The sequence below is a fragment of the Strix aluco genome, chromosome 28, assembly GCF_031877795.1.
Source record: "Strix aluco isolate bStrAlu1 chromosome 28, bStrAlu1.hap1, whole genome shotgun sequence".
Lineage (NCBI taxonomy): Eukaryota > Metazoa > Chordata > Aves > Strigiformes > Strigidae > Strix > Strix aluco.
The window spans coordinates 4,007,599-4,027,284 of NC_133958.1; the positions used below are offsets into that span (position 1 = coordinate 4,007,599).

General features: G+C 40.3%; 1 protein-coding gene across 3 annotated transcripts in view; it reads left to right on the top strand.

Moving 5' to 3' along the window:
• EBF2 (EBF transcription factor 2) overlaps positions 1-18,419 on the top strand; it is a 146,601-nt gene extending 128,182 nt beyond the window's left edge. For 2 of the 3 annotated variants that reach the window (XM_074808141.1, XM_074808143.1), the window contains exons 11-16: positions 230-318; positions 1,435-1,500; positions 1,609-1,786; positions 3,240-3,425; positions 5,004-5,171; positions 14,133-18,419. In XM_074808141.1, coding sequence (XP_074664242.1) covers positions 230-318; positions 1,435-1,500; positions 1,609-1,786; positions 3,240-3,425; positions 5,004-5,171; positions 14,133-14,164 — 719 coding nt within the window. In that variant the 3' untranslated portion in view covers positions 14,165-18,419. The remainder of the gene's footprint in view (positions 1-229; positions 319-1,434; positions 1,501-1,608; positions 1,787-3,239; positions 3,426-5,003; positions 5,172-14,132) is intronic. The other variant, XM_074808142.1, reaches the window with a different exon arrangement.
• The last annotated feature ends 1,267 nt before the right edge of the window (positions 18,420-19,686 follow it).

Sequence of the window (19,686 nt, forward strand, 5' to 3'; positions counted from 1 at the left end):
AGTTCTTGTAAAGCTTAGCTTACTGTTCAGCCTGGCTTACACACAGTGATCAGGGCTCCCCTGAGCAGCAGGCAGTGTACAGCACCTAGGAACCCCAGCAAGGAGAGGTTTTCTGGGGAGGAGCTCTGAAATGCATCGTAGGTAATGAAACTTAGAGTCATATAAAGATATACACACATATATTATATTCTCATATAATATGGTGGCTTTTTTTCTGTTTTCCTTTCAGCTTTAAATGAACCTACCATAGATTATGGTTTCCAAAGACTGCAGAAGGTCATCCCAAGACATCCTGGTGACCCTGAAAGACTAGCTAAGGTAAAATATTTTTAAACGTTTCACTGAGCCCACTAAATACATTCTTTCACTTCTAACTCATAAAAGAGACAAAATTGTACCATAAATGACAATTACATCTGAACATAAGTTCCCCAATTAGTTGTAGGTCCAAACAAGAATGTGATCATGTAGATCCCACAGCTATCAGTAATTTTTATCTGTTAGAGCTCAAACACTGTCTGTGAACTTCTTTTGGTGCTAAAATGAGAGTTCAGTGCAGATACCTTCCCAGTTAATATTCACGGTCCTGTGCATTTATTGGCAAATCTCTGAACCTAAATGATACACAATAGACATAAAGGCTTTGTTGCAGAGGTCTAACCTTAAGGGAACCTTTTTATAAAAACACTTGAAGCTCAACTTTTTCTTAGCCACAACTGCATGTGTTGAAACAACTCGGGATTTTATGTGCCTGTAATACCGCACGCTGTGTCGATGCAGCACCTAGCACAATGAGAGTGGCATTAATGACTATATTCCTAGATTTTACTGCAGTACCAAAAGTGCATATGATCATCTTTTCATGATGAAAGACTGTCGTATTCAGATAGTATACTGTGCATTTTTTTCCTACAACCAGAAGTAACATAAGATACCTACTAGCTAGTGTTTTATTTGTTTGGTTACCATTATTGAGAAAAAAATAAATGGACATGGAGATAACCAGGTTTCTATGTGTCTGTGCAAAAGGATCTACTGCAATTCAGTAGGGAAGGGAATTCCTGTTTCAGTTGGGTTTGTCTGGAAGTTGTCTCCATGTTCGGAGCGGGTGTGCTCCGAGCAGCTTCAGGACTCTGGAGAGCTCCAGGACAAAGCTGGGCCTGGGCGCACAACAGTCGGTGTCGGTTGACGTTTCTATCGCACACGTGGTGGCACTTTCCAAAGTGACTGGTGGTTTTGGCTGCCTAGTTTGAGACACTGTAAGGGGTTCAATTTTTCAAATAAGTGGAAAATAACGGCTCTCTAAGGCACCCAGTTTTCAGAATGACCACACACAAACACTAGTCAGTTCAGAAAATACTAGCCCATGGTTTTCTTTGCACTGAAATCCTTTTTTGTTAAAATGTCAATTTTATGCATCTGCTCATCCTCCAGGAAATGCTGTTGAAACGAGCTGCTGACCTAGTTGAAGCACTGTATGGAACGCCACATAACAACCAGGTCAGCATGACTGCTCTCAAGAGGGGCGTGGTGTATGTTCAGGCTTGATAATAAACACTAGAACATTTCTCCAAGCACGCCTCTGAACTTGTCCCTTTCACTCCACAGGACATCATTCTGAAACGAGCTGCAGACATCGCAGAAGCTCTCTACAGCGTACCGAGGAATCCCGCACAGATCCCTGCACTCTCTAGCTCTCCTGCTCACAGCAGTATGATGGGAATTAACTCCTACGGTAGCCAGTTAGGAGTCAGCATTTCAGAGTCAACACAGGGGAACAACCAAGGTAAGCACCACAAGTAGCATAGTGCTAAAATAAACAACGAAAATTTGAATCACGGTTGCCTCCATAAGAGTTTCTCAACTCCTTTACCTGCTCGGCGTAGGGACGGAAAGATGGCTTTAAACCATCAGCATTAGGAATGGATGGATGTGTGCTGCCATGTTGGATGATACCACGTCTGCGCCAGGTTCCAGTCACCAGATTAGATACGGCTGAAATAATTTTTGAGTATTTTTTGATACCAACTTAACCTGGAATTCTCTCCCTGCTCCCCTCAATGTCTTCTTTTTATATCTCTGTTTTCATAAAAGAACAGCAGTTGAAGAAAACCTCTCACAGTTAAAAAGGTGGGGGATTTTCTTTTTTTTTTCCCCTAGGCTGCTCCTTCAGTGTTAATGTTACCAACTTGCATATGTTGTATGTATTAATTTACTCCAGATACATATTATTGATTGTTAGGAAAACATGCCATAAAATTATGTATTAACAGTAATAAATCATGGGAGCAATATCCACTTTGGGCCTTTTCTGACTCTTGACTACTTTGATTTGTAGCACTCGATTCCAGTAACATACAGTCCGTGGTTGACTGCATGAATGCTGTGGTGAACACTCTAAGACAGTAAAACCTTGTGATCTGAAGTTAATATTACATACGCCATGTTAAAAGCCATCATGCAGATAATTTTGCTAGTTTTTGTAATAAGGTCTTACCAATCGTGAATTAGAACTTCATAATATAAATGGGCAGAAATAACCTGACTTGATATCTAAATGGCAACTGCTTTTAAAGTAGCTATTGGATCACTTCTAATGAAAAAACCTTTTGCAGCTGTAATAAGAGCCTTGTACTTTAATGCTGATAGCTATGGTGTTCTCCAAGTCTCCTTTTGGAGAAAAAAAAGAGGATAAATTTTGTTTCTCAAATATTTGTGATTTTTTTTTTAAGACAGAAAAATGTTTTTTACTGAACCAGTTTATTTTTTCCCTGAGTATCTTCAAAGTCAAGCTGCAGACTGTTTATGGGTTACTTGCTTTATTTGTAATTCATCAATCATTCAAAAAGCATAACCTCCCCCCTAAAATTGTAGAAAATCCCCCATATAGTATAAATTCTTCCTCAGAAAAAGATAAGCACACACATTCTTTTCCAGGTCTTAGCACAAATTTCAACTTCTAATAAATCAAATCTGATCAGAAAAATGTAAATCGGTTCCCTTCAAAAAGTTAGTTTCCCACATTGTTTTAATACTTAATATTGCTTAACTTGAAAGCACATGCATAAAACCCACTGAATTTAATGGTTCTTGCTTAAATGTGTTAATTAATCTGGATTTAAAGAAGTAATTTATTTAAGTAATTTATTAAGAAAGGAATATCCAGGAGAAAGTTTTTAGCCAAATCAATTGACACGCTTTGAAATGTGGTTTGTTGGTTTTTTTTTTTTTTTTTTTAGGTTACATTCGTAACACAAGCAGCATCTCACCCCGAGGTTACTCATCCAGTTCCACACCTCAACAGTCCAATTACAGCACTTCCAGCAACAGTATGAACGGCTACAGCAACGTCCCCATGTCAAACCTGGGCGTCCCAGGCTCCCCTGGATTCATTAACGGCTCTCCAACAGGATCCCCCTATGGATGTATGTGCTTCCCTGCTTTTATATTTGATTCTTGCTCCTGCATAATTTAATTTACCACATCAAAAAATGCAGCAAGTGATGTCTTTCAAGAGAAGTTCTCAAGATTTAGTGAAGATTTTTGTAAAAAGTTCTGATTTGTGTTCTGGTATTTTTTGGTATGAACTAGAAAGTGTTCCCATTTTTCAAGAACAATAAAGGAATATTGAATCTTGGTTTTTTCCTTCCTTTTTTATCCTTATACAGATTGCTAAGTAGCAAAGGCCACAGTGAGAAATGAGGTACAGTTTGCAACTTGAGATGGTTGAGCGAGTAGCCATTACTATTAGCATAGAGATTACTCCAAATCCTATGTAAAAGCCACTCTAAAATAATTTTTATGTGTCTGAACGGCATTAACAATATCTGAGAGCTGAACTGTGGATTAATTTCCTGTGAAACTATATTACCTTGATAACCAGAAATATAACAACAATGGAATTAAGTTCTGGAAGTTACTATTATTGCGCTACTAGTTTTACCATGAGCAAGTCACTCTTCCTTTCGTGCCTTAATTTCCCTCTGGCAAGAGTGTGTAAAATACATATATATGAGTAGAGGAGCAGTTAAACAGCTATTTACTTATTGACTATTACTTAATTATTTACCTACATTGTAGGTTACGGAGGGTATAGCTCCCAATAATGTCAGGATCGTTCCTTTCCAGCAAACACCTGGTATCCTGCAAAATACTTTTTATTTACATTCCCATCATCTGCATAAGGACTGACCCACTTTGCAGTGATGATGAAGGCTCCTTGCTGGTCTGAAACCTGCTAAACAATATCCTCACAATTTGAGCTGTAATTTAAGCCTAAAATGCAACTCAAAGGATGCTTGGGTGCTTTTGATACTTGCCCTTTTCTGGAGCTTTGCCATTGATTCCAATAAGGAAAGGACCAGGTCCGCAGTGTATTGTCATATATAGTTATTCTGATTTCAAACTAATACTTCCATGAGACTTGGGGATTCACCTGAACCCACATGAAATATGGTTATTTGTTCCTTGTTTTGCTGAGAAATAGCTGCTGGTTTTCTCGGAAGGTAAGCAAACAGTTGCTTAACAAGCTATTGGACATATAATGGGAATTTTTGCAAGATAATTCTTTAAAAAGAAGCCAAGTTAAACTCTAAGCAACAGCTTAAAACATCCCCCCTCAAGTCCATCCAAGGAAATCTTAATTTTTAAAAAGCTGAGGGCAGCACAGGAATTATCTGCCTTCCCAGCTTCCAAAGCACAGACTGTGCATGGACAGGTCGTTACTGTCTACTGTTAGTTCATAGTGATTCTCTCTCCCCCTCGATGACTGACCATGTTCTGATATCCTCACCCTCCATTTTAAAAGAATTAAACACTCTCTTTTCTGAACTATTCAGTATAGCTACCTCTCTACTTTAGAGTTATTGTAACCAGCCAAATCAAAGTGAGAATGAGATCTTCTTTAAGAATTAAAATAAGTAATCGAAAGTAGGCATTTTAAGCAGTTTTACCCAACTTGTATAACTGCATTTCTGATGAGCATTCACTTTTTTCTTTTGCAGTAATGTCTTCAAGTCCAACAGTTGGCTCCTCCAGCACTTCTTCCATCCTTCCATTCTCCTCTTCCGTCTTTCCTGCTGTCAAACAGAAGAGTGCCTTTGCTCCTGTCATCAGACCCCAAGGGTCTCCTTCTCCTGCCTGCTCTAGTGGCAATGGAAATGGGTTTAGAGGTAAGAAATGTACAATTAATATTCAGCCTGCACGTGTAAAGCACACTGTTAGTCGAGGTAAACACAGTAATCATCTGAATACCGTTACACTGGTATTACAGGACTCAGTAGTGAACATGTGACCCAATCCAACTGGATTAAAGCAATGGTCCAAGCTTTGTCTAGTTGGTTTTAAAACAGGGGACAGACACTCACTTATACCAAGAAGGATTTGACCCACGCTGCATTTCAATACCAGCTCTTTTGTGAGGAATGACTTCTCCTTAGGCTTCAGGGACTCGTAAACCAAACGTCTGCCCTGCAGAGTTAATACACAGCTCTGTACATAACAGCCAGTGCCTTGAAACCTGCTGCAAGGTTTAGGCTCATACCGGGAATTGAGCCCTATAGTACATTTACAGCCTTTTTAAAGGTGATCTGCAAAACAAATGTGAGTATTAAGATAAGAATGGAAACCTGTACTAAATTCTTTCTTTTAACAGGCTGTGGGGGGGCATGCGGCACATAAATACCCTCCAAGTCTCCATAAAAAAAGCCTTTATAGGGCCTGAGAAGTCATCTGGCTCCTTCAGACTTCACTAGAGATACCACAGAAAACACAACTCTGGGAATTCAGCCATGCCAAGAGCCAGTGGTAATTCTAAAATGAGCCCTACAAACCGCACCTGTTGATTTGGGTGCATTATAAATCCTTAGCTAGGCCACAGGGACTTAGATAAACTGTGATTATTTTATATAATAAGGAAATTCTAAGTGTGTTGAACAAAAACAATTACATTTTTAAAAGCTAACTTAGAGAATTCTGCTATGTATCTGAAACAGCTTCTTCCCCTGCCCCAATTACATGAAACTCCGTGGTTCTCCAGGATCATCTTCTCCCCATTGATGAAAGACATTGATCTACCCATGTAAATGCACAGGTATCAGGTTGACAGGGAATATAATTTCTTTTCCACTCTGTTTAGAGAAGATGAGAAGAAGGATTTGAAGCAATTTTTTAAATTACAGGTATAGAAAGTTTTGTTGGCCCAACAGTGGTAGCTGTTTATCTAAACTGTTTAGAAATGGGGTTATCTTTGTTAATGTTTTGTGATGATCACGGCTTCTAAAGAGTCATCATCGCTACCTGGTCTGCAGTTCACTTTTTTCTTCTTTTTTGGGGGGGTTGGGGATGGAGTGTTCTTCGTATCAGCTAATGAAGGGATGTATTGATTTCACTGCATTTTTGTGGAAAATGAGAGGGAGCGTTGTAGGGAACTGTTCCAAGGTAACTAATTTTAAACTTATTTAGTTAAACATTTAACTAGGAAGGCCTATCAACTTAAGAATAGTTTGCTTATTTAGCTTAAGCCAGTTGGATGGTGCTAAAGACAAATCAGTGTGCTCAGAACAGATTTAAGTCCGCTTTAAACTCGTCTAACTGCTACGCTGAGAAGGCCTAATTGTTAAGAGGTTACCTAAGCTAGTGGTAACCACAAATGAGTTCAGTGAGAAAATCACTCAGATTGTTTCTGGGAGAGACAGCAAAAGGACAGATTAAAAAAACACCGGCTTTTTAAGTTAATACTTTTCCTTAACCTACCATGTCTGCTCCAGTCTCTGCTTAGCAAGAGTTTATCTCTTTTTTAACCCTTTTGTAAACAGGTAAAGTACTAGAGACAATTTGGTGCCACTCATGCCATTTAGTGTTTACAATATATTTTGTCCAATCTATAAATAAGTAATCAATACGAGGTTCTAAAAATAGAAATTAATATTAAAGGATAACATAAAATCTCAAAGCTAAAACCTCAGTCCTCACATCCATGCATTTTTACTGACAAAAGTCCACTCCTGAGGTGTTCAGGACTAATCTATCAGTAAAGGTTGTGATTACTTACTGAAATAACTTATGCACCTAGAGATGCAGAGACTTGGGCATGGATAAACCGATACAAAAGTTATTAACCATATCCCTTTCTTTGTGGGATATCTCCTTGTACATCAACACCCTGATACATAAACACAGCGATATGCTGCAACTGTTACTTAAGTTTTCAGCAGATACAGTACCTAGTACAAGGAGCCACGTCACTCAGACTGCAACAACAAGCAACAACAGATGTGACTCGCGGCAAAGGCCGTAGTTGCTTCCCAGTCGAACACGTCTGCCCAAGGTTTGTTATGCCAGGGCTTTGTAACTATTTAACTATTTCAGCCATAGATGCAAATTCTTCTTTCCAACCGAAATATTTAAATTGATGCAAGCTGGGGAGCACATGCTCTGGAAAGGATCCAGATACGCATAGCCTGATATCCAAATTAACGTTCCCACAGTGCTGACAGACAGATGTGGCCAGAAAGTCAACAGGAGGGTCCCAAAGAGGCTTCTTGAATGGACTTACTGTGCTGCAGCAAAGGGAGATTGTTAATCTCCTCTGCTGTGCCATCGCCCTGTACTATAAACTAAGAATAGATGTGCTGGTAATGCAAGTTATTTATTTATTTACTTATCAAACTCAGGCATCAGTAAACACTGATGGAGATATAATAGCAAAAGCACAGAGCAAGCAGTAAGTGTATGAAGGCTCCTTCCCAAAGCACATCAGGCAAGTGTTTTGACATTACCTCTCAATTTCCCCACCCATAATATGGGGAAAACATCTCCCCAAGGGGATTGTTTGGGTTTTAATGTAATGTTTGCAATGTACTTTGGCTACATCTTTTGTTCAAAGGCAAAAGTTTCCTGGAGATACAGTCTCCGTCCTACTTACTGCATCCTGCTGCAATGAGAAGATCAGAAATACAACCAGCACCTCAGGGCATGCCACTCTGCTTACAAGCAGCAATGAAAGTCTAGAATATAGCTTCCACGTATGTTAACCACAGCAGTGTTGAAGCCTGGATTAAAACAGAAGGAGCTGTTCAAACTCAGATTAGCATTCCTGTTATTCCAGGCAGTTTACAGTACCGCTGGAAATTTTTTTCCAAAACTGTATTTTGGGAGGAAAGTCTTGGTGATGCTTAAAAGCTGCTGGAGACAGTAGGACAGCTGGTAGAAAATATATTGCAACTCAGAAGTATTAGCTAAGCATGAAACTTGTCTATCTACTGGCTTTCAGCTTTGGGCTGCACAACACAGCCAAGACGTGTGGAGTACCCTCAGATAACCCCCTGTGCCATGTGTTCTTGCTTACCTCTTTCACCTGCCATCTGCTATACATTCTTACAGTGTAACAGGACATGATGGGTAGAGAACAAGCAGCAATCCATACTGGACACCACTCGCTTCTATATGCTCTCCAAATGGAGAGCAGGTGATCCTGATCAGAACAATCGTGTGCTCCCTTCATGTCATGTGTCAAGGCAGTTTAAAAAAGGCACTGGGAAGATATAATGTGACGTGATGCAACACGGCATGATAAGTACACAAATGCCTAATCATCTCATCTCAGATGGAAGGCAGCTGATGGGGAAAAGCAAGCAAATTGGAAACTGCTGGAACAGCATGGACCGCTGACTGCCCAGATTACCTTTGGCCAGCTCAGCACATCTCAACATAAAAATGCAAGCTCAGTTACAAGGAATAGCAGGCAAGCCCCAGAAGGTCAGATGTTCCATTAACCATGAGGATCCTGGCCAATCCAAAAGGTATTGAAGTCTGATACCCTTAGGAACAGCCTCAATTTAGCAAAGGGGACATCTGTGCTATTCCCAAAAGAAACGCAGGTATTTGAGTTGAAGACCCTAATTATTAGTATCTTGTCTTGACAAAGTTAGGGGGGGGTCAACAGCACTGGGGATTCCAGTCCCCTTGCATCAAAGGCTCTGCAAACAGGTCATGAGGAAAAGAGTCGCTCTGAGAAGTTTGTGAGTGGGATCAGATGCAATGGCTGGCTCGCATTTACAAAGCAACGGTTCCTGATCGTTACCAGTCCTGTGCCTGACCTGCTCAACCATGTCAAAGCCCGGCTCCAGTCAACACTTAAGACACAGCATTTTAAAATAACTCTTTAACAGAGATTCTAACCAGGTAAAAATTACTGGGCCATTTCCAGGCTAGCAAAGTTCAACAATATGCTTCTGCCTGAATCAGAATGAATCAGACTGTGAGTTAAGTATGCCAAAGGCTGCAAATGATATACACATGATGTCAATATATATGAAAAATACGTATCCGTCATCTGATTAAATTTGATATATTGGAAGGATCAAGTACATTTTTCTCCCCAGTTTATTGGCAGAGATGTAAGCGGCACAGACTGCTTCAAAATAAAGAAAACCTAAAGAGATATTTAAAACTTCTTGCTAACACTTAACTAAACAAAAATATCTCCTGTTACTATTAATTACTTATCTTTCATTTGATGGGATGTTAATTTTAGTGGCTCATCATATGTCACAGACTTACTTGGGCTAGACAAGAGCTCCATTTTTAATGGGAGAAAACAAAAATCTGCATTATTTAATGGAAGAAAATATTCGAGACTGTTAGGTGTCACACACTAAAATGAGGATATTGGGTAAGATTCAATACTGAGTTCTCCTTTGCAGGTAAAAACTTTGCCACTTTCTAGTATAATTGGAAAAATATGTAACTGCAGAGTGGCCACACATTCCTGTGCTCTTTAATAATAAAACTAACGCATATACGATTTTGTAAACACGTATTTTGATTTTAAGGGTGTTCCTAATTAACTTGAATTAAATCAAAATAATTGTTCGGGCAGCCTTTTGTGCATATACAGCTTAGCACTGTGGTGAGAAGGTAACTGCATCAATGCAACTCAACAGACGAGGCCGAGTTAACTTCTCTGTCTTTTAGCTATTGCAGGTTTTGTCTAGATTTTTTGAAAACATGTTACATAAAATGTGGTTTAACCTGCTTCTTATCTGTAAGAGACAAAACCACTGCTTATTTATGGGTATCTTACCTGTCTGTGGTTAGACAATCACAAATGGATGAATGAAAATCTTCCATCCAAATATGGAAGGATTTCTGTGAAAAAATAAAAAAAAGTGTTTACTTCCTATAGAGGAAAAACCTGAAGCTTTTGGCTACTTTTTAGCGGTTTATAGTTGAAACCATCCTTCACACATCCTTCACAGAACCTGTAATTTAGTCGACTGACTTTCTAGTATAAAAGATGACAGTGCCCTTCATCAAGCCACTGCTGTTTTCTGCTAAATGAAAGCCAGCTGTGTTTTCCTCTGAAAATCCTTTCTTTTCTCTGTCATTTTCAGTTGATTAGTTACATAATAATAAATGATAGGTAATAAATGGGTGTTTTGTTTTACAAACATCCCCATGGTCTTAATACTGAAAGTAAAACTGCACATTTTCTAGTGGTGGCCATGCTGAGAGTCAGGGATATCAAGAAGGTGAGGCCTGCCGGTAGAAGTGGCACCTTTTCTCAGACCAAACTCCTCAGAAGTTAGCTTTGCTGCCAGCTGCAACCCCACCCTTATCAGCGGGACAGCTCATGCCTGGAGTCGTTTCTGGCACTGCAGGGTAGGAACATTCATTTCAGATCTCAGGGTTGCACCACTGCGTTTGCCTCTTCGAAGAGCTGTAGAACTTTAAGATCAGAGTTTGCTGGAAACTTAGGGGCAAAAGAGGAAAACAAATGAGTAAGACGTTTTACGTAATGATGATTGTAAATGTTCAACACCTACTGTCTCTAGAAAGCATAGTTCTGGAAGCAGGTCGTCATTGAGACACCAACAAAGCACCTGTGATATCTGAAAAAACTAGATCAGTCTGTGTGCACACAGTGCACATTGATACAGCACTGAGCCCCTTTCCAGTTGGTACCAGTGGCTCTGTGAATTGCAGAGTTCTCCACTACAGAGCAAGACAGCGTTTTCAGGGGCCACTTGTATACACTAGGCTTATGATCATTATTAATTACACCCATTAAAGGTGCCTATCACCATAGCATCTGGGTACTATCCATGTTTGATTATTTATTTATAAAAAAATTCGCCAACCTTGTGACAATTTTAATCAAGTGTTTCAGTTGATAATTGCAAGCTGTCAAGGTTAATACAATAAGGCTCATCTCTAATTCTTTTTCCATTTCCCTCCAAGAAAAAAAAAAGACCCTCTGGGATAATGACTGTGGTTTCTATATTCCCAACTCATCAGGGAGTGTCCTGCATTGAACCACCTTTATTGAAAAGTTACATCGATTCAATATATAGTAATACAGGCAAAAATAATTACAGCTTTGCTAGCAGTGTAAGACCTTAATCCAAACCTCACAAACATTCAATAAAAAGCGATACAGGCTGGGAATAGGCTTTTGACAGTGCAGCCCCAAAGGGGAGTGGAGGTGGGGTGGAAATGGACAGATGAGGGTATGTAAAAAGAGAGAGAACCACAGAGCAAAGCCGTTCAGATGAGCTGTGGAAAAACAGAAGAGAATTCCAGCCAGTATTCCTCAACCTACATGTTCTTTGTTGCAGAAGGAGGTGAAGTTGCAACATTAGGACAAAATGCCAGTGAAACAACGAGGCTTTGCTCGGCCTTCCCGTGTTACATTATAGTTTTAGCTGCATTTGTCCACAGGCAGGTTCCACCCTGACAACTTCTGCGGAGCGTCTGCTCTGGAGCACGCACTGATACCTGGAATGACAAAACAGACCTGGGCTGGGGGGGCACAAGTAAGGAGAGGAAAGCAGGTACTTGCTGCTTGCTCAGGAGGAGGGAAGGGAGGTAAAAGAGGGATCACCAGAACCCCAGGGGTAATAACACACTCCTCCTGATTGCAGATGGCAGTTCTGCTGTTGCCAGCACTAGTTTGAGTCCAGGACTGCTGGATAATGTAGTATCTTTAATTATACAGTAAAAATGTACTTTCCCTTCAATTTAAGGAACTTTGCTGCATCTACAAGTATTCTCAAAATATTTTTGAAGAGACATAGCAGAAACTCAGGGTGGTCTTTGCTTTGATCTGCTAGAAGTTTTCCTTGACTAAAAAAATGCAAATAATGTCAATAACAATAGTATCAGAAAAGCCATTTATACAGATATGGCCTGTCCCCCTCGGGAACAGAGTTTAAACTACCCTGGCACCAGACCCCACATGTCTCAAATCAGACCACGCTGAGCTCTACCGGGTCTGCTGCCTCTGCACAGACAATCGAGACAGTCACAGGCAGAGCCCGGCTCTGGCTGCGCCAGGAGAGAAGCCACGGACCAGCCAGGCACCGTCTGTGTAAGCACTCCTTCATTTGCTTCGGGCAAAAGACCCAGCCAGGTTACCTCAGACAAACAATTTAGATTATTTGAGCTAACCTGGATGATTTTGCCTGAAGCAGATTAGGAAGTTCTAACACAGGCTGCTCCACTGGGATTCCTGTGGGGTGGCAGCGAGCGGCTGAGGGCACGCACTTACCTCCTCTACCAGCCCAGCAGAACCTGGAGGAGGGCATCAGTGCAAGGCTTAAATCAGGTTTTCTTTCCTAGAGGACAGAAGGGCAGGCGTGCGGTTAATGCACAGGCAGCAGGCTCTGCAGTGTCAGGCTGGGACACTGCCATTAGGATCTTTTTTGGGGCTTGGGGGTGAGGAGAAGGAAAAGGAGCAGCCTCCTTAGTGTTATCAGAAAATTCTAATGCACACCACCCCCCCGGAAACAGGCATGCAAATATTTACCTACTTTATTTAGGGTTATGTAAATTGGCTGTTTGAAAAATAATAGTAAAGTCCTAAGCAATTAAAACCAGTAGATATTTGACTTAATTTTGTTTGGTTTTTTGGTTTGGCTGTTTGGTTTCACTTTCTCTTTGAGCTATCTGCCAAAATTGGCAGGGACTTCTAGCCCTAGTCAGTTACAAAATATGAAAATATTTATTTTCCTATTGTATTAAATCATAGACCATATCCACAGTTGTTTAAAATCAACACAGCTCCAATAAAAAGAGTCATGTTAGCTGGGGATCTTGCCCTAAGCGTTTTTTTAAACACTATGAACATAAGGGTGAAATTAATTCTCAGAGGACAGGGCTTTAAACACATGAATAATCCCACAAATTTCAGTGAACATAAATCTTTGCAGGATTAGGACCTTGCACTGCACTGAGGCCTCTTTGAAAATATGACTCACTCATTTGTTATATAAATACGTATAAACTTAACTTACCCCTCAAAACCTTTGGGAACAGTACCAGTTCCAGGCAGCTTCAAATGTTGCTGTTGTCAGTTATGAAGAATATAGCCGCAATTAAAGGCAGTGAGAGTGACTAATAAATAATTTACATAAGCCCAGTGTTCTGGGAATGTGCCAGGTAAGACTACAGTGATTCAGACATATGGGGTAAACCAGGCGAGAAAGAGAGGCTGGTCCATTATTTCCACTGAAAGTAAATTAGCAAACCCCAGCTCTGGTCATCGTCCACTGAATCGGGACTTGGAACTCTCTGGCTCGGGCCCATAAACCGTCCCTGGGCCAGTTCCCATTTGCTGTCACATCTTTCCTCACTCAAAACATAACCCCGTCCGCAAGCCGAGCGGGAAGCGGAAGACCCTGCTCAATTCTGGTTCTCAGGAATGATTTTGAGTGTTCAGCTTGAAAAAGCATGAGAAGTCTGAATTTTTTGGGACAGTCCTGAGCAATGTCCGTCTCCAAGGTCACCTCTCGGGAGATAAGCACCCAGAAATGGTTGGGCATTTCTGAAAATTCAAGTACTGAGACTTGAATTAATTCTCTGTCTCCTTTATCCATTTAAGAACCACCACGAGCTTGTGGTGAATTTGCTGTGAAATAGCACGCTGTCCCTTGTCTGTGGTCATTGTCAGTCTCACCATCTTAGTTCTCACTAAAGCACAAAAACATTAAAAGAAACTGAAGGTCTAGTTTAACCTGAAAATAAGGCCATTGCTGAAATACAGGACTGCACACAGAAGGGTGAAGGGCTCAAATATATTTTGTTCCATAAAAATTTGCCAGAATTTCATCTTTGTCAATTTTCTTTTTCAGCCATGACTGGTCTTGTCGTTCCCCCGATGTAAGGAAGAGGCAGCTTTGCTCCTCTCCCTCTTCCCTTTTTTCCTCTTTTTTTTCATTTTTCTTTTACAGCACAAAACTACTTATTGTGATGGACCACTAAAAAGAAAAAAATAGCACTACAAGCTCTTTTTTGGGGGAAAGCCAGGCCCAGGAAAAAAAAAGGAACATTTTTTATGGATTGGACAAGATAGAAGTCTGCATCTTTTACCTGTTTCATATTTCTGACACAACCACATCAACTCCTAAAACATTGTGAATGAAGAATCAGCCAAGAGCCAGGATGAACAACAGTTGGCAGAACGGAATCAGAAATGCAAAGTCTTTCTTGAAAGACACGAAACCTTCCTAAGATTTGTAAAATATTAAAAGGAGAAAGAAATTGGCAAAACGATTCAAGCTTGATATTTTGGATACAATTTGTTTTACTTTGTAGGGGAAAAAAGTTGAAGTTTCTATTTTCTATGGAGCCTTTCAGATATCGATTTAGTTTATGCAGAAAAAAATTCAACAAAACAGGGTACCAGCATGAAAGAATTTCTAGGACAAACTGACATGAATGATGGAACTTTGGTGTATGTGTGTATTTGCTTATAGTTTAACCTCTTTAAAAAATGTAAGATGTTTTACAATTATTTAAATAAATAAACTTGTAACTTATTGTATGTAGAGGTAGAAATTAAACCCTTTTTTGGATTTTTTCCTCCAGTTGTACAATGAAGAAAAATGATGCAAAAATGTAGTGATAAGTTTGAGATATATTATTACTGCTGCAATTGCTCCTCACTTTTTCCCTCTTACTGAATTCATGTGCAAGGATGTATAGGATTCTTTCCGATTAACAAAATCATCAGAAACTTTTACATACGTTGTGGTATACAGGTCACTAGTTCATGTATGAATTTTCATCCTCCTCATCTTTCCCCCTTCCATTTTTTGTTTCAATTAAAATATTCAGGTACTAAGATTAACTGGTAAGCTTCAAAGACCCGACTGGCAAACGAGTGGCACTTAGGGATTTGAACAAATCGGATTTTTCATGAGGTACTGAGTTTATTTTATAGATTCAATGTACGAATTAGGAGGGAAAGGGTTCTCTAACATACTGTTTTTCCAAGTAGTTAGAACACCTTAAGTTCAGTTATACTTCATATTAAGGGTGCATTTATAAAGGGTAAATATGTATTTGAATAATTTATGCACTTTTATCCTGAGTCATTAAAAATGGTAAGTATTTTCCATTTATATATTGAAGTTCATAGAAGTAATCAATTGCTTTGAATTTTTCTGCATTTTAGCATAAAAAAGTTTAGTTCTCCTTTGCATCTCCTCTCCTGAAACTGGAAGGTGAGAACAAATCTGATAAAAAAACCCTCTAGTTATCTGACTAAACCAGAAATCACTCAAAAGAATTTGATTGTTGGAAAGCCATTTTTAGAGAAAAAAAAATCAGCTACACTACTTACACCCCACTGAAATACAGACAATTTATAGCTGCATGAATACTTGTTCCTATGGTAACATCTTGATGTTAATAAATAAACCCTTAATATATGGCCCCTGCAACTGTACTTGTCCATTTGCCCAGTAGTTTTATCGATGGGTCAGTAAAATAGTGTTCTTGGTGATCCTTATATATGGTAGAAGATGTTCAGTTCAGTCCTGGGCTCAGGATGGTGAACACCTGTGACAGCTTGCGTGGCTGAGGGGATTTGGAGCTCGTCTGGAGCAATTGTGGAGCTAATCTGGCTTAGTACTAGACCAGAAAGCCTCTGCCTAGATCCGTGGTTCCGATCCACTCAGGGAGCAGTGCCCAGGAGGCTGGGTGCTGGGGGTGGTACCTGACTCACCTCACGGACAGGCTTTCAGCCCAGGGCTGCATTTTGCAAACACGTGAAATCGTTGCTGGAAGGAGCCCGGTGCAGGGGGGAGGCTGAGTGCCCGTGAGCCTCCTGCCGCCGCGGGAGCGTTGGGCCCCCCTGATGCTCCGCTTCCATGGGGTAGCGCACAGCTCAGCTTGGGAGGGGGATGTATTGAGTGGACACGAGGATTCCCAGGACGTGTTTCCCAGCGCAGCACGGCAGAGAAGCCAGGGGATGGGAAGGACAATGAAACTGGGCTACTCCTGTCACTCCTAAAGTGTCGGGAAGCAGCTCTGTCCTACTCCTGACTGGGCCGTGAGGTTCTTGTAGGGCTTCATTAGGTGCCTTTTCAGCACTACTGAAATCAGTTTTTAAAAGGTGGAAGGGGTTTACCATCTTCTAAAACTCAAAGCCTAATTCATCTCAGCAAAAATGGCAATTAGAAGCAACTTTAAAGCGAGATTTGGTGGGAATAATGTGTTGTTAAGAAGCACGAATATAGTTAGTCAGAGTCTTACAGCCAGGCTACATTCCACAAAAGATAAAATAACTCACCGTTAATTATGGTTGCAAGTCCACAAGCACTGCAGGTTCTTTGCGGGCCCTTCATGCCATCAGGGAAGTAGCAATCACTGGAGGTCAGCGAGGCAACCAGCCCTGAAGCCAAGTGATCTCTGAGATAGGAAAGAATCAGAGGTATTAGGAAGTCTGGAGCTGTAACTGTGCACTGCTGTACGGCCACCGCCGGGAACACAGCAGGGCGCACTGTCCAACCTCAGCGTTGTTATTCAGAACAAAAAAAAAAACAACAAAAAAAGTATTTTATACATTCATAGGTACCGATATCCCAGCAAGGCTGAGAGTGAGAGGTCCACATTAATGGAATTCTGTGTGCATACAGGGAAGAAACCAGCTTGAGGAGTATTAGAGTTGGGGTTAAAACTTCCATAAATTTCAGTGAATACACCGAGTCCTAGATTTCAAAAACGTAACTTGATGGACCAGGCTCATTTCTGATGTATCACCTACCTTCCCGCATTTTGACCTACTAAAAAACCCCAAACAGCTCCAAAGGATAAAGATGGTGGTTTGTTTTTTTTTTTTTTTCTCTGCCCTACTCTGTACAGGCTGCTTTTTAAATTCTATCATCTCTGCTTACAGCCAAAATTCTATGCCCAGCAAATATTCCAGACAGACAGGAATTTCTGGACCACATGTTGAAGAGCAGCAGCTTGCTACCTTAACTCCTCTCATTTTTTAACAAATAAGCTTTTCATTACAAAAAATCTCAGTCAGGAAGGTTTCCCTTTTAAAAAAACGCGACATTTCATGGGAAAAGCTATTCTGTTAATTGTCCACCCTTCTTTTTTATTATTGCTTAGTCAGCATAGGCACACAAAAGCGATCACTGAAGTCTCAGGAAGATTCAGGGGAAAAAAAAGGCTGGCTGTAAAAAGGAAGGGTTCTGAAACGTGCAACATTCCTTTCACACTTCAGTTATTTTTATTAGCTCCATCCAGTTGATCAAGTGGGAGAGCCATGAGTCCAAATGAAAAAGAAAACCTCCCTAGAAAGCTACTTCAAGTACTTGTAGGAAGAGAAACAAGTGTGTTGATGTAAACATGGAAAATGACATTTTCTGGTTTGATTTGAGCCAAACAAAGGAAAAAAATTAAACATAGGAATGATTTAGAACGTGGATTTTGCTCATGCATGGAAATCATCATACTCAAAAGGAGCGTAGAACTTACAAAGAAAAAGGTGTGTAAATAAATACAATCAGAAATCCTTGACCATGAAAGAAGGACTTTGGCAGTGGCAAAGCACCCAACAAAACGGAAAAGTAATGTAAAAACTTACGTGTGAGGATTTTTTCAATGTAATAATAAGCAAATCTATCCTCTTTTAGTTATTGCTGTTTAATATTCCCTAACAGCTTTCCTTTTTGCCACTAGAAAGATGAAAGTGTTGCGATAGGTAACTACAAATTTTATCATAACTTTGAAAGAGTACATTTTATTTCATTATTTATCTTGGTATAGCATCTTACTCTCCCTGTTTCTTTGCACACTTCCAATATGCATGGTTTTTAAAGACCGTTTTCTCCCTTCTGTAAATTAAGGCCTCATTTCTCCCTACTGTATAGTTTTGGGGTTTGTTTGGGGTTGGCTGGTTGTTTTTTTGGTTTTTTGCTTTGTCAGTTATATACGGTATGAAGTTGCTATGCACAGAGCTTTTGTAAAGATAGCTTTTTTTTGTTTACTGTTTTTAATGGTCCTACTTATGGAAGAATATCTTGTTTGTAAAATGAATATGTCTACTTCAGTTTTAAACTTTAAATTATCCTAACAAAAAAATAAAATTTTTGTACTGTAAACAAGGGGGGGAATTATCTTAATTTCAGAGCGTTCAATGTGCTGTATTCTTTATCATCTTCCTGGGTCACTCAAGGTACTGTTACAGCAGTAACACTTTTCAAAAAGCATCATTACACGCCGTGTGACAGTTTTGCAAATCAAGCCTTCGTGCCTGTCACAATTTGGTAGAGCCAGAACTAGATTATGCCGGTCACAGAATAAGGCAGTAAGAGTCTCTGCTGACCAGTTCTTTATTACAGCTGATTAACAAAGTGGGCAGCACCTTTGTGAGAGTTTAGTCCTTTTTGGGGGAGGAAAGGAGCCAACAGGCAGAATAGCTCTAGTTTCCTTTTTGGAAACCTTCCCTTAGCGGTATACGAGTGGTGAAAGCACAAAATCAAAAAGCGCATCTCAGACTGACGGGTACTGGCCTTTTCTTGGACTCCGAGTGCTGAACTGAATTTGGGTTTGTTCCTTGGCCCTGTCTTAGGCGCTGTCCTTGTGCACGGCTCTGAGCAAACGCCGCCGCTCGTGCTGCAGAGGCGTCACTCTGGCTCCTAAGGAAGAAGTCTGAAGCGTATCTACTCCCTCTTGCAGCAGAGGGAATGTTTTAATTGCTGGGACATATAAACATGCTGCTTTGCAGCTCTGGGGCTCTGACCTGTAACTGAGTCCGAGGGGCGGAGGCCACTGCTGCTCCATTCTGCCTGTTCTTCAGAAAGAGTAAGATACCCCGGCTGCCAGAGCCCAGGCCAAGCATCTGTAAGGTGGGAATTTCTGTTCCCTTTGTGAGACCATCGATCAAAAGGATAAATCAGCTTTATTTTTTCAGAAAAAAAAATAAACCAGAGTGCTGAAAATATCTTGGAAAAGGGTAATTCGCTATCTAAACCAGGAACATCCCATTTTCTTGTGTGAAAATCACTGGAAAGGTTCAAACGAATGAAAATTTTCTTTGATGATGAAAGCCACTTCTATTGGCGTTTTTTGACTAACAGAAGACAGAATATGAGTCAGTGTTTAAACTACTGCCAGATGTCAGAGAAAGCATCTGAAAACATCAGGCACTATCAACCAAAAGCTGAGAAGAAAACAGGGTTTTTTTGGTAATCTGCTTCAATTACTCATTCAGGGGTAACATGCAATTAGTAGATGACCTTCTTCCCAACAGTGAAACCCAAGTTGTCCACTGTCTTAGCGAAAGAGCCTTCGTCTCATCTTGAACAGAGGCCCATTCTACTTAAAATCTGATTTGGCTGGGTTTGCCCCCTTAAAAAGTCCCAGCAGTGTATTAAGTGACGATTTTAG